The sequence below is a fragment of the Salvia miltiorrhiza genome, chromosome 2, assembly GCF_028751815.1.
Source record: "Salvia miltiorrhiza cultivar Shanhuang (shh) chromosome 2, IMPLAD_Smil_shh, whole genome shotgun sequence".
In the NCBI taxonomy this organism is placed as follows: Eukaryota; Viridiplantae; Streptophyta; class Magnoliopsida; order Lamiales; family Lamiaceae; genus Salvia; species Salvia miltiorrhiza.
In genome coordinates this window covers 52,291,016-52,303,201 of record NC_080388.1, presented here as the reverse complement: position 1 = coordinate 52,303,201, position 12,186 = coordinate 52,291,016, and the positions used below count along the sequence as shown (strand labels likewise).

The 12,186-nt window shown below is 37.6% G+C and overlaps 2 protein-coding genes across 2 annotated transcripts; both read right to left on the bottom strand.

The window, feature by feature from the left end:
- Positions 1-4,174: 4,174 nt before the first annotated feature.
- LOC131009711 (uncharacterized) lies at positions 4,175-5,290 on the bottom strand. Its single transcript, XM_057937121.1, has one exon. The coding sequence runs from the start codon at positions 5,288-5,290 to the stop codon at positions 4,175-4,177; it is 1,116 nt and encodes a 371-aa protein (XP_057793104.1).
- A 1,371-nt stretch (positions 5,291-6,661) lies between these two features.
- On the bottom strand, positions 6,662-11,340 carry LOC131010128 (probable LRR receptor-like serine/threonine-protein kinase At3g47570). Its single transcript, XM_057937539.1, has 5 exons — positions 10,465-11,340; positions 10,287-10,358; positions 9,359-9,430; positions 7,254-9,257; positions 6,662-7,171 (listed from the first exon to the last, which is right to left on the bottom strand). Exons 1-5 carry the CDS (start codon positions 11,303-11,305, stop codon positions 6,804-6,806), a joined length of 3,357 nt encoding a protein of 1,118 aa, XP_057793522.1. The 5' UTR covers positions 11,306-11,340; the 3' UTR covers positions 6,662-6,803.
- Between the last annotated feature and the right edge of the window lie 846 nt (positions 11,341-12,186).

The following is a 12,186-nucleotide window of genomic DNA, read 5'->3' as shown; positions in this document are numbered from 1 at the left end:
AGTTCTATTCATCCTTTCTACTATACCATTTAATTTGTTGAGGATTACCTGGAACATACTTATGTCTCTTTATACCCTTCTCTTTGCAGTATTCTTGGAATTTGTCAGATGTAAACTCCAGCCCATTATCAGTTCTTAGGCATTTAAGTTTGCACCCTTTCTCATTTTCCACTTCACTGCACCACTCAACAAACTTATTAAAAGCATCAGATTTATGTTTCAAAATATACACCCATACTTTTCTTGAAAAATCATCAATCAAAGACACGAAATAGGACCCTCCACCTACAGTAGTGGTCTTGGATGGTCCCCACAAATCACAGTGAACATATTGTAATGGCATAGTAGATGTATGTTTACCAACGGGATAAGAAAGCTTTTTACTCTTGCTAAGAACATATGCTTCACAGTTATCAAGCTTGATTTCATGAGATAGGCTAATGATTCCTTGTTTCCTAAGTTCATTAAGACCCTTCTCACTAACATGAGCTAGCCTAGAATGCCATAGTTCAGTTTCAGATAGTGATATGTTTTCAGATTCACCAACTATAGTAGTTGCAAGAAGATGATATAGAGTTTGCTTTCTAATGCCTTTCATTATAACATTGGTTCCTTTAACAATGTGAAGATAGTTTTCAACAGATCTAAACTCATAACCTTTCAACTGTAATGACCCTAAAGATATCAAGTTACTTTTAAGACTAGGAATATACCTGACTTCTGTTAAGAGTCTTATTGAGTTGTCATGAAGTTTTAACCTGATAGAACCAATTCCTTTCACAACACAGATTTGATCATTTCCTAGGATTACTGATCCAAGATCTTTAACCTGCAATTCAGAAAATCAAGATTTGTTAGGGCACATATGAAATGAGCAACCAGTGTCAAGAATCCACTCATTTGCTTAGTGGAAGGGGTTATATTCAGGGCTTCAGCTTCTTGGAATTGTTCTGCAATATCAGCAGCATCAGTTGACCCCTTTTGAGCCTGCTTTCTCTTCCAGCTGTAGCAATCCTTCTTGAGGTGTCCAGGTTTCTTGCAATAGTGACACTTTCTTGACTCATTTTCTTCTTCTTCTTTTGGCTTTCCTTGACTGGACTTCTTATTATCTTTCCATGGCTTCTTCTGCTTGCCCTTGCTAAACTTTCCTTTTATATTCAAGCTCTCACTCTGAGTCTCTTGTCTGGTATCAGAGATTCTATGCAGTTCCTTTGACTTCAGAGCACTTACAACTTCTTCAAGAGAAATAGATTTTTCCCTTCCATAGAGCATAGCCTCTTTCATATTATCATAATATTTGGGCAAGGCATTCAGTAATAGAATTGCCTTATCCTCATCTTCTAACTCAACTTCAATGTCTGCCAAATCATCTATGGCCTTATTGAAATCATCTAACTGATCCAGGATACTTTTCTCTTCAGAAATCTTGTAGGCATATAGCCTTCTTTTCATGTACAAGCGATTCACAAGAGACTTAGTCAGGTAGAGGCTTTCAAGCTTGGCCCATACCCCTGCAGCAGATTCTTCCCTTGAAACTTCTCGGAGCACTCTATCCCCTAGACAGAGAATAATAGTGCTATGAGCTTTTCGTAGCATCTCCTCATACTTTGCCTTTTCTTCAGCCTCTTTCACCACTTTTCCTGGTTTTAAGGCATCATCAAGCCCTTGTTGAATGAGGATGGCTTTCATCGTCATTCTCCATAAGGAGAAGTCATTCTTCCCTGTAAACTTTTCTGTGTCAAATTTGGTAGTAGCCATTGATTTAGATCCAATCAAATTCGTGCAGTCCCTGCACACTGATGAAACTCTTTTCTCCTTCCCTATTGCAACAGATCAGAATTCCAGTTCCTCAGCAGACTTCAACCACCTCTCCTCCGGTTCAGATCTTCTTCGATTCAAATCTCAAACAGTTGGTGTGCGTCGATCTTCCTCTTCCCACAGACGGCGCCACTTGTTGGGGAATTGCATAAGAGTCCCTAATTAACTATATAGCCAAACTATACAGCCACATAACTCTAAAACATTTTTTGTGAATGGAGAGAGTAGTTTACCATCTGAAATTTCAGTAAATTTCTGTTTATAGCCTTAACTTCAACTTATTTTTTTTATATCTCGAATTTTAAAAATTGTTTAATTATAATACATTTAAAATTTTTTGATATCAAAAGTAAATTTTTCGATCAAAAATGACTTGTTCTTTTGGATGATCAATTTAGGGAAACATGCAAGCCATAAAATAGCAACCACCAATGTTTCCCTTCAGCCGATTGTCCAAAACAATAAGCCACTTGACCAGAAAATTCACTTTCAATATGTAGGTTAAAGATATTGATATTGTTGATACAAAATGTCATTTTTGGCAATTTAATGTTTCTACTTATATATTATATGAAAACCTTTTTCTTCTCACTACAAAAAAAAAAGTTCCACTAGTGTCACTAATATGAACTTTTTTTGTAGTGCTTCTTCCCTGAATAGGGAAACTAATTGCATTTTATATTAAAAGTAAATAGGTCTTGTACGTGGATACAAATTTTATTAGGCTTACAAGTCTTTTGGACAAGTAGCTGTTGGCCCGAAATTGGCCCAATCATTTTGGGTCAATGTAATATGACATTATAAAGGTAGAGAGCTAAATAGGTCCAGTATAATGTTTTTCGTAGGCCGGGGAGACAAGGTTTGATAAAGTTCAGCCCAATTGGGCCATAATTACTTTTTTTTTTTCAACATTTTGAACTTAATTTAAAATAAAATAAGTTAAATACTATGTTTTTCAAAAATGCACCAAAGTTCGGGATATAAATACAGCAGTAACAGCACTTTGATACTTAAGTACACAAAAAAGTCTACATAAAGTTCACGACGGGTATCCGAGCGAGGTGACTTATCCTTTCGTGGCCAAAATTTTGTTTTCGAGGTATTTTTATAATATAATGAAAGTTGGGAATTTTTAAAAGTAAACGTAAGGTGAAGATGTTTTTCAAAATATCGCAAAATTGAATGCACAAACTATACTTATGCAAAATTTAATTTTAAATAAATAATTTAGAACCTAACCAGTAAAGTTAGAGCCAAAGTGCTAGAGTTTGTTTGAAGTTTAACTTGTCCCTTTAACGACGAAAAAAGAAGCATCCCCAAGTATATCAGAATTTCATTTTCTCGTTTGCAACATTATTTGTCATTTTTTCAGTCATAACCTTTAAACCCCATCGATATTTTCACTCAAATTTGAATATTTGGGTAAGAACATAAAATTTATTACTACGTTAAGTAATCTATAAGCAAGTCTTGTCCTTTATACAATTCTCTCCACTCATCATAAAATGTTGGGTGTACTTTGAAAACTTCTGGTGTATTTGTAGAATACAAGGTGATCTTTTGCACGGTGCAGATCACTCACATATTTTAAGATGATTTTTATAAATATTTTATTAAATATTCTAATAAAATATTTATAAATACAATATTAGAATATTTAAGTGATTCGCATCATGTGGACATCTCACACCAGACCTTCTCCATGCAGAAACTATATGCCTTGGGGGCCATGCTTCCATTTTCTTTCCCTAATTATAATGACTTTGATTCTTTGGAATTTAAATGTCAAATTTAATCAGCGGAATTACACCAAATCAGTTATAATGAATAATTTGAATCCCAATTTTTCAAAGGGGCATTATCATTCGATTTTATAGTCAAGACTATCATTTCTTTAACTAAACAAATTTTTACCCAAGTAAAGTGTACCCCACAAAGAAATCTAATACAAAGAATTGAAATCGCAATTTAAGGTTTCACATGCTAGAAATATGCATCGTTTCTTTAGAGCATCAACAACCGTGCACCCATAGTGGGTGCAATAGAAGTGGTCCCACTTCTATTGCACTCAGTCCAACAATGATATTGCACCCGCCCGGACTCAATAGATTTTAATTTCATTTTCTCTTTACTTTTATTCTTTTTTCAATTTAAATTAAACAACTTCAATTTTAACAACATAAAATTCATTCAATTAAAAAATCCAAACATTACAAATAAAAAAAAACAACAAATATTTAAAACATCCAATTTTCGAAAAATTTAAAGCCGTCGAGCTACGGGTCAACCGGACCAAAGCGTGCCCATATATGCTCAACCAAATCATCGCGGAGGCGAGCATGCAATCGTGCATCCTTCAAGCTTGCATTCCGTGCCAAATAGGCGGCGAACTCCGGTGGTGCTCCAGAATTGAATTGTGTTTGAGGAGTAGAACTTGGTCCCTCGCCGTCGTCATCGTCAAAATTACTTGCATTTCCACCTTACTCATTTGTTCCGCCTTCCACAAACGCGACGGTCCTCTGATTATACCCCACCGAGCCTGAAGAACACCGAAAGCTCGTTCCACATCCTTCCTTGCAGCTTCTTGCATCACCTTGAACCTCCGCTTCTTCTCATCGTTCGAAAACTGGAAGCTCTTCACGAACACCGGCCAGTCCGGATAGATGCCGTCTGTTAAGTAGTATCCTCGAGTGTGGTGAGAATTGTTGGCGAGGAAGTGCACAGCCATTTCATGCCCCGCTAAAACATCGTTGAATAGCGTGGACTGGTGGAGCACGTTGATGTCGTTGTTGGACCCAGCGACTCCAAAGAATGCATGCCAGATCCACAAATCTTGTGAAGCAACGGCCTCTAATATAATTGTTGGCTCGCCTTGATCCCCTCGAGTGTAGGCGCCGTGCCAAGCCACGGGGCAATTCTTCCATCCCCAATGCATGCAGTCTAGGCTCCCCAACATTCCCGGGAACCCATGGCGGGCTTCGTGTTGTGCAGTGATGCGTTGCACATCGACGGCTGTTGGCCGCCTCAAATACGTGCTGCTAAAGATACAAACGACGGCCTTGCAGAATTTCTTCAAGCATTCCAACGTCGTCGTCTCTCCTATACGGAGATATTCGTCACAACAATCAGCAGCAGTTCCGTATGCCAATTGTCGAACAGCGGCAGTGCACTTCTGGATCGGGGAGAAGCTTAAGCGGCCAATAGCATCCGGACGTTGTTGGAAGTAAGGATCGACTTCTAGCGCATTGACAATGCGTAGAAACAACTCCCGGCTCATGCTAAATCGACGGCGAAAGAATTGTGGCCCATAAACAGGATCGACAGAAAAATAATCGCGAATTCGACCGTTGAGAAGGCAACGGTCATTTGACCGTTTAAATTTTTTTTTTATTACGGAAATGGGGCGCGTGTAGCACACCCATCCTCCTCGCTCCACCCTCGCAGCAGGAGCGTTCAAATGCTCCACCTCCATTGCACCCGGGTGCAGCAACGCTGGCGGGTGCGATAGGCCGGGTTCGATCCCGCCATTGCACCCGCCGTTGTTGATGCTCTAATTAGTTTCTTTATTAGGGAGTGATTAGACTACAAACTCATTTTAGAATAAGAATTACAAACTTAATTATGACAAATTATACTAATAATATAATGAATTCATTGTGAAAAGTGATGAATCTTAAAAATGAATATCACTCAGTATAAAATTTGAATTTAAGACCATGAATTCATTCAACAGAGTAATGAATTCATCATAGATGTTCATAATTTAAAACTAAAAATAATTCATAATACTAACATTTGCACTATGTGCAATGCACGAGAAATGTTTTTATATTTCTATATTTATATAAAATTGATACTAACTCAATTTTCATATTTATAAATATAATAAAAAATTAATTTTAACTGAAAATATTTAAGTTGAATATTGAAAAAATAAAGAAGAATTCACAATAATAAAAATCGATATTATGAAAAGGCAAAAAAAGAAGTTAAAAATAAATATAAATATAAAAAAAGAATTGAAAAATAGTTTTATTCAAAAAAAGATGATAGAGGAGAGAGAATTAAAAACAAATATTTAAATAAATATAATTTTTATATTTTAAATAAAATATTTACATAAAATATACTTGACGCTCCTCATAAAATATATCCATTTTATCATTTTCATCTGTCCTTGTAAAATGTACTTAATCTCTTATTTCTTCGTTTTCCATTCGAAGTCTGAACGCCACATTTTATTCTTTTCATTCAACTCCAACTCGGCCATGCATTTTTTTTATTTGTGTGGAATTGTCGCCCTCGCCATTGAACCCTTGAGGGTTGTCACCAAGAAGTTTTTGTCGACATGTATATGTTTATATTCATTATTCACATATAAACCCTGCTATACACTAAACATACACCAAAAAAATATCATATTAATGGAGGCACTTTTGCTCTTGTGCTTTTCATATTTACCAACATTTCACTCACCTCATCCAAATCATTATTCTTCAATCTCACACCACTCATCAACATGCTCTCATCGCCTTCCAAAACACCATCACTTCTTCCTCGCCAACTGCCCATTAACACCCCCACCCCCATTTGCTTGCGTGCTTCGGATATGCATCTCTTTATTCAACATTTCAAGGATGATATGGACTACAATTTTATTGATGGAAATATTCCAGAGGAAATTGGTGATTCTTCTTCATTAGAAATATTCCAGATACTATCGTCAACGCTTCGTCGTTGATATATATCAATTCACTCTCTTTGCGAATCAACTTAATGGGGAGATTCCAAGAAATATAGGCAAATGCAGAGAGCTTGATCTCCTGCAATTGCAAGACAACAATTTCAGCGGTAATAGACTTTCAAAATATAATCCAAGCTTCCAAATTGTATCAATAACAAGATGAAAGGATTATGACTTACAAGAAATCTCACAATTTTATAGTTGGACTACAGTTAGAAAGCCTAACAAAATTGCCATCATCTCAAGTAATGGTAATTGCATGTTGTTGATGCCTTGTGGTGACTCCTGCTACAACTTTTGCTTTGATCTTCTTTAGACTGGTTGCTGCTTCAATCATGTTGATTCTTTCATCGGGCGCAATGGCTAAACATTTCATTGCCAATTCAAACACAGATGCAACAAAATGACCATCTCTTTCTAATAGCAAAGCAGAGTCCAACACTTGATCCATTGCATTTGCTTGTAATGCTTCACTCACCCATTCCTTCAAGCTCATTTCCCCATTGAACATATCATCAGTAGGCTTCTTTCTCGTAAACATCTCCAGCAACATTATTCCAAAGCTGTATACATCAGCACTCGTCGATACTTTTCCTTCTGATCCATACTCTAATTGCATCACAAGTTCATGATTTTCACATAGTTAATTTATGAGAATGCATACATATATAATAAAATTTCAAAACCTCACCTGGTGCTGCATAACCGATAGTAGCCAAGGTTTTAGTTTGAATCATAGCCTCCCCTTCCTCAAAAAGCTTTGCAATTCCAAAGTCAGCAACACGAGCAGTCATGTCTTCATCGAGCAACACATTGCTTGGCTTTATATCGCAATGCACGACTGGAAATGTATTGCCGTGATGAAGATATTCCAGAGCTAAAGCAACATCTATTGAGACATTCAACAACTGTAGAACGTCGATGCAATAGTTGTCGGAATATAACCATTTCTCCAAGCTTCCATTCGGCATGAATTCAAGAATCAACGCTTTAAATTCCATATTCGTGCAACAACCAATAACTCGAACCAAGTTCCTGTGCCGAATGGTGCTCAATATTCTACTCTCAGTTTCGAAGCTCTTGTTACCTCCTTCCAATTCTAAATTGAAAACCTTTGCTGCAAAATTCAGCCCCTCAGAAAACGTCCCTTTGAACACCGCACCAAACCTTCCTCTTCCGAGTAGATTCATCTCACTGAAAGAATCTGTTCCCCGCGAAAGCTCGTTGTATGAAGTGACTCTCCAAGCAATACCTACCCGATTATCATCAACTGGAATTGTTACTTTTACACGCTTCCTTCGTCTCATGAGAAAAACAATAACGATCACTAGAACCATCATTGAGATGATTGGGGGAAGAACATACTTCATTAATCGAGCAACACTCTTTGATTTTGATCCTCCATCAACTTCTGCACATGGCGGCACTTCAAATCTTGCTGCACCACACATACCAAAGTTGTCAATGAACGAGTCAGCTGAGAAGTTAGCAAAAGCCCCCCCATTTGGAATCTCTCCTTCCAATCTGTTGTGAGACACATTAAGATACTCCAAGAATCTGAGGTCTTGTAAAGATTCAGGTATCAATCCAGAAAGATTATTATTAGATAAATCCACCATCATCAAACCTCTGATGTTTCCCAGTGATGGAGGGATAGATCCTCCAAGTTTATTATTGGATAAATTTAGATACTCCAACGATTGACAGCTGTCGAGGGTGCTCGGAATATCACCGGAAAATAGATTGGAGGAGAAATCCATTCGGTTGATCACCTTCAGTTTTTCAATTTCAGATGAGATCTGACCACTCAAATAGTTTGAGGACAAGTTTAGAAAGATGAGGTTTGTGAGATTCCAAAAATTGGAAGGTATGGTGGAATTCAACTTGTTTGAACTAAAATCAATCACTCTTAGCGATTGGATTTCACCGAAACACTCTGGTATTGGACCCTCGACCTCGTTGCTTACCAAGTACAGCTCCGACAAACTACTCATCCGGCAAAGATTCATCGGGATAGATCCTTCCAACTTATTACCAGCAAGGACTAATCTTCCGAGCTCTTTCAGATTTCCTATCGTCGTCGGAATCGAACCACGCAACTGATTGTTGTACAAATTTAAATTTACCAAACCGCTCAGATTCCCAATCTCAGAAGGAATAACACCTCGAATACCTGCGCTTGTTGAAGAGAAGAGCTCAAGAAATTGGGATAAATTCCCAATGGAAGCAGGGAGGACACCGTTGAGTGGATTGAACGACACATGAATAAGCCGAAGATTCTGAGAATTAGTTAACGAAGAAAAAAATTCTAATTCTTGGGTTGGGGATTTCGCTCCGCTCAAATTATTTTCCGCAAGCAGTATGCGAGTTAAGAGGCTTAAACCGGCGAAGCTTGGAATGGAGCCGCTGAGCGAATTAGATTGCAAGTTCAGGTATTGAAGCTGAGAAGCATTGTTGATGGAAGTTGGGATTGGGCCGCTGAAACTGTTATCTTGTAAGGCAAGCTCTTGAAGATTGAAAAGTGTGAGGCCTATGCTTGAAGGAAGAGTACCGGAAAAATCATTGTATGAAAGGTCTAAATTTAGCAAGGTTGATATGTTGAAGACGCCGCGTGGGATAGCGCCGCTGAAGGAATTATTTGTCAGAACCAGGCTACTCAGGGATGACAAATCAGAAATCTCCTCTGGTAATTCGCCTGTTGCATACATGCAGTGAGAAAACGATGATCCAAATGTATATATTGCTGTATGTTATTCAACAGTAAAAAATTATGTGCAATTTTTACAACATATGTACCTGTCATCTTGTTAGAACTAAAGGATAGGAAAGTCAGAGAAGTGAGGTTCCCGAGTTGCTTTGGCAAGCTACCTGCATCATCAAATATTTACTCAAGGGCTTTATCAGAGCTAGCATGAGGGAATATGATTCACTCATTGTTTTAGAGTATATATATATGGTGTGGTTCTAGAGAAATCTGCATTATTTGTGAGAATGTGAGAACCATCAAATCTAATGTATTCATTGTAAAAATTAATGCATTCGCTGTTAAAATTAATGCACTAAAAAGATAAAAAAAAAAAAAAAAAAATTGCTCCCGATCAGGATTCGAACCCAGGATCTGCATTCATCCAACAAGATGATGCATCCACCATAGATCTTGATGATCGAATGGCTGAAAATGGTTCTTTGTTGTTCTTTTATTTAGTGGTTTTTTTTTAACCTCTCCCTATATATATATAGCGAGAGATAACTATAGCAATATTAGTGTCTATTTATAGAAAATGAAACAAATAAATTTTTAATATAAAAATTAGAAGCCCAACATCAAGGTTGGATAAAGTGATGAATACATTTGGCTCAAAAAAAAAGTGATGAATACATAAAATTAACTGCCAAATTTGGTAAAGTTGAATTAAACATTGGGTGGCTAAATCCTAAATAAATGTATAGCATGTATATTTGAGTTATTTTCGGCGGCACACTTGGTGGGCGGGCGCGGCTATATCTTTCGGCGGCAGCCTTGGGTGCGGTCGACTGCATTGACCCGCCGTTGAATTGATTAATTTCAAAATATTAATTAAGATTAATATGTTCCAATAAAAAAATAATAATAAATTTTAATTGAAAGAAATAAACTCTTAATTATAATTAGTTAGTATTTAAATATTATTTAATAAACAATTCTCAAGTTATGGCATATATTTTTGTCAAGTAGGAAACGTACCTGTCACGTTATTAGATTGAAGATTTAGCCATATCAGAGAAGTGAGATTCCCAACTTGCTCCGGTATGCTCCCTGAATCATCAAATTACCCATGAATTTTTATACACAAATTAAACTTTATCAAGTGAACTAACATATTTTCTATACAGAAAATGTCGATTAAATTAATAATACGAACCTTCGAATTCGTTTTGCCATAGTAATAAATACTTGAGCTTACTCAAACTTCCGATTTCAGTTGGGATATTGCCGTTGAAATAATTGGCTTGCAGTTCCAAAACCTCAAGCTCCATGCATTTGCCTATATTTCTCGGAATCTCCCCATAAAGTTGATTCCCACCGACCATGAAAATTTCAAGTTTTGGAGTATTAGTGCACATGTTATTTGGGATCTTTCCCGATAGTCTATTCCGTCCCAAATTCAGATACATCAACGAAGAAATGTTGAAGATAGCATCTGGGATGGAGCCATTGATTAACTGATTGTTCTCCAAGTTCAACACCTCAAGCCTTGAAGAAACATTGAATAAAGAAGAAGGGATTCCGCCGGAGAATCTGTTGCTATGGAGATACAGACGCCGGAGCTGGGACAAGCCTACGAGCCAAGACGGTATTGCGCCGGTGAAGTTGTTAGAAGCGGCGTTCATATATTCTAGGCGGCGCAGCTTGGACAGCTCAGATGGTAAGACGCCAGTGAAATTGTTGGAGCGGATGTCTAGGGATCGGAGAAACGTTAGGTTTCCGAGATGTGGAGGGAGGGTTCCTCGGAGGCCGAGGGCAGTGAGATTTAGGGCCGTGACGCGGCGGTGTTTGGCGCCGCAAGAGACGCCGATCCATCCGCAGATGGGGTTGCGAGTGGACCAGTTTTCGAGCTTATTATGGTTTGGAATGATGGAGTTTTTCAAGGCGATGAGAGCGTGTTCATCAGTGGTGAGATTCGAGAGAGATTGGGATAAGCTGAGGGAAAACAAGTTGCATATCAATAACAAAACACCATGACGGAATAAGGAGTTATCCATTGTTGTGCTACCTAGTTTCTTTATTTGGTGTAACAATGACTTTATATATATATATATATGGAAAGAAATCGTATCAATTCAAAATAATAAAAAGGAATAAAACAAGTACCTATTTTGATTTCTATAAACTAATTAAGATCGTTTGATAGGGACGTGTTAATATGAAACTATTAATTTGATAATAATTTTCCACGGACTTAGTCAAAAAATCAAAGAAAAACTTCAGTAACGAAAGTATTTTGGCTCATCATTCACAATAAGTGTGATGTTTTTATTTTGGTACACATATTCATATGTATTTTCAATCTCATTCATATTTAACCGGGCCTCCAACCTCCTGAACCAGACCTTGCATCCAGGCGAGCCAATCCCGAAATCGGCCCGTGGTCAATGGTCTGGGCCTGGACCGTTGACTTTCGGGCCGGTTCAGGGTCGGCCCGCCGGTTCCGATTTAACTGTAACAGTCCAGTTCAGGGTCGATTTGACCGTGGCAAGCCTAATTAGACTTCCGTGTGAATGCATCTCTTTTCTTGGTCAACTCTTGCGCAATTAGTCAATTCAGCTACACATATATGGGGCTAAGTCTATCCTACACCATGCGCGATACACTCCGTATCTAGGATGATGCCACGTGTTTTGTTCACTTTATTGCATGGCTGAACCATTAACTTATTTGTAAACCAAACTAAACCGGCTGGGTTGTTACTATACCACCGGTTCTTAGTATTCCAAGTTTTGTAAACAACCGGCTGATAAAGTAATTTGGTTTTCGTACATGAATAAAGTTTTGGCCATTGTATACTCGACACGTTATATGTATAGGTAGATTTAGTTTTTCGAAAATGTAGTCGTTGAGTTTATATCCACCATTTCTTCTTCTT

Excerpts from the sequence above, each read along its gene's own strand:
- LOC131009711 (XM_057937121.1), bottom strand. The coding sequence starts at position 5,290 with ATGGAGGTGGAGCATTTGAACGCTCCTGCTGCGAGGGTGGAGCGAGGA.
- LOC131010128 (XM_057937539.1), bottom strand. The coding sequence starts at position 11,305 with ATGGATAACTCCTTATTCCGTCATGGTGTTTTGTTATTGATATGCAAC. Across the intron at positions 10,359-10,464 it reads ATGGCAAAACGAATTCGAAG|GGAGCATACCGGAGCAAGTT; the intron begins GTTCGTATTATT and ends TTGATGATTCAG. Across the intron at positions 7,172-7,253 it reads TATCGGTTATGCAGCACCAG|AGTATGGATCAGAAGGAAAA; the intron begins GTGAGGTTTTGA and ends TGATGCAATTAG.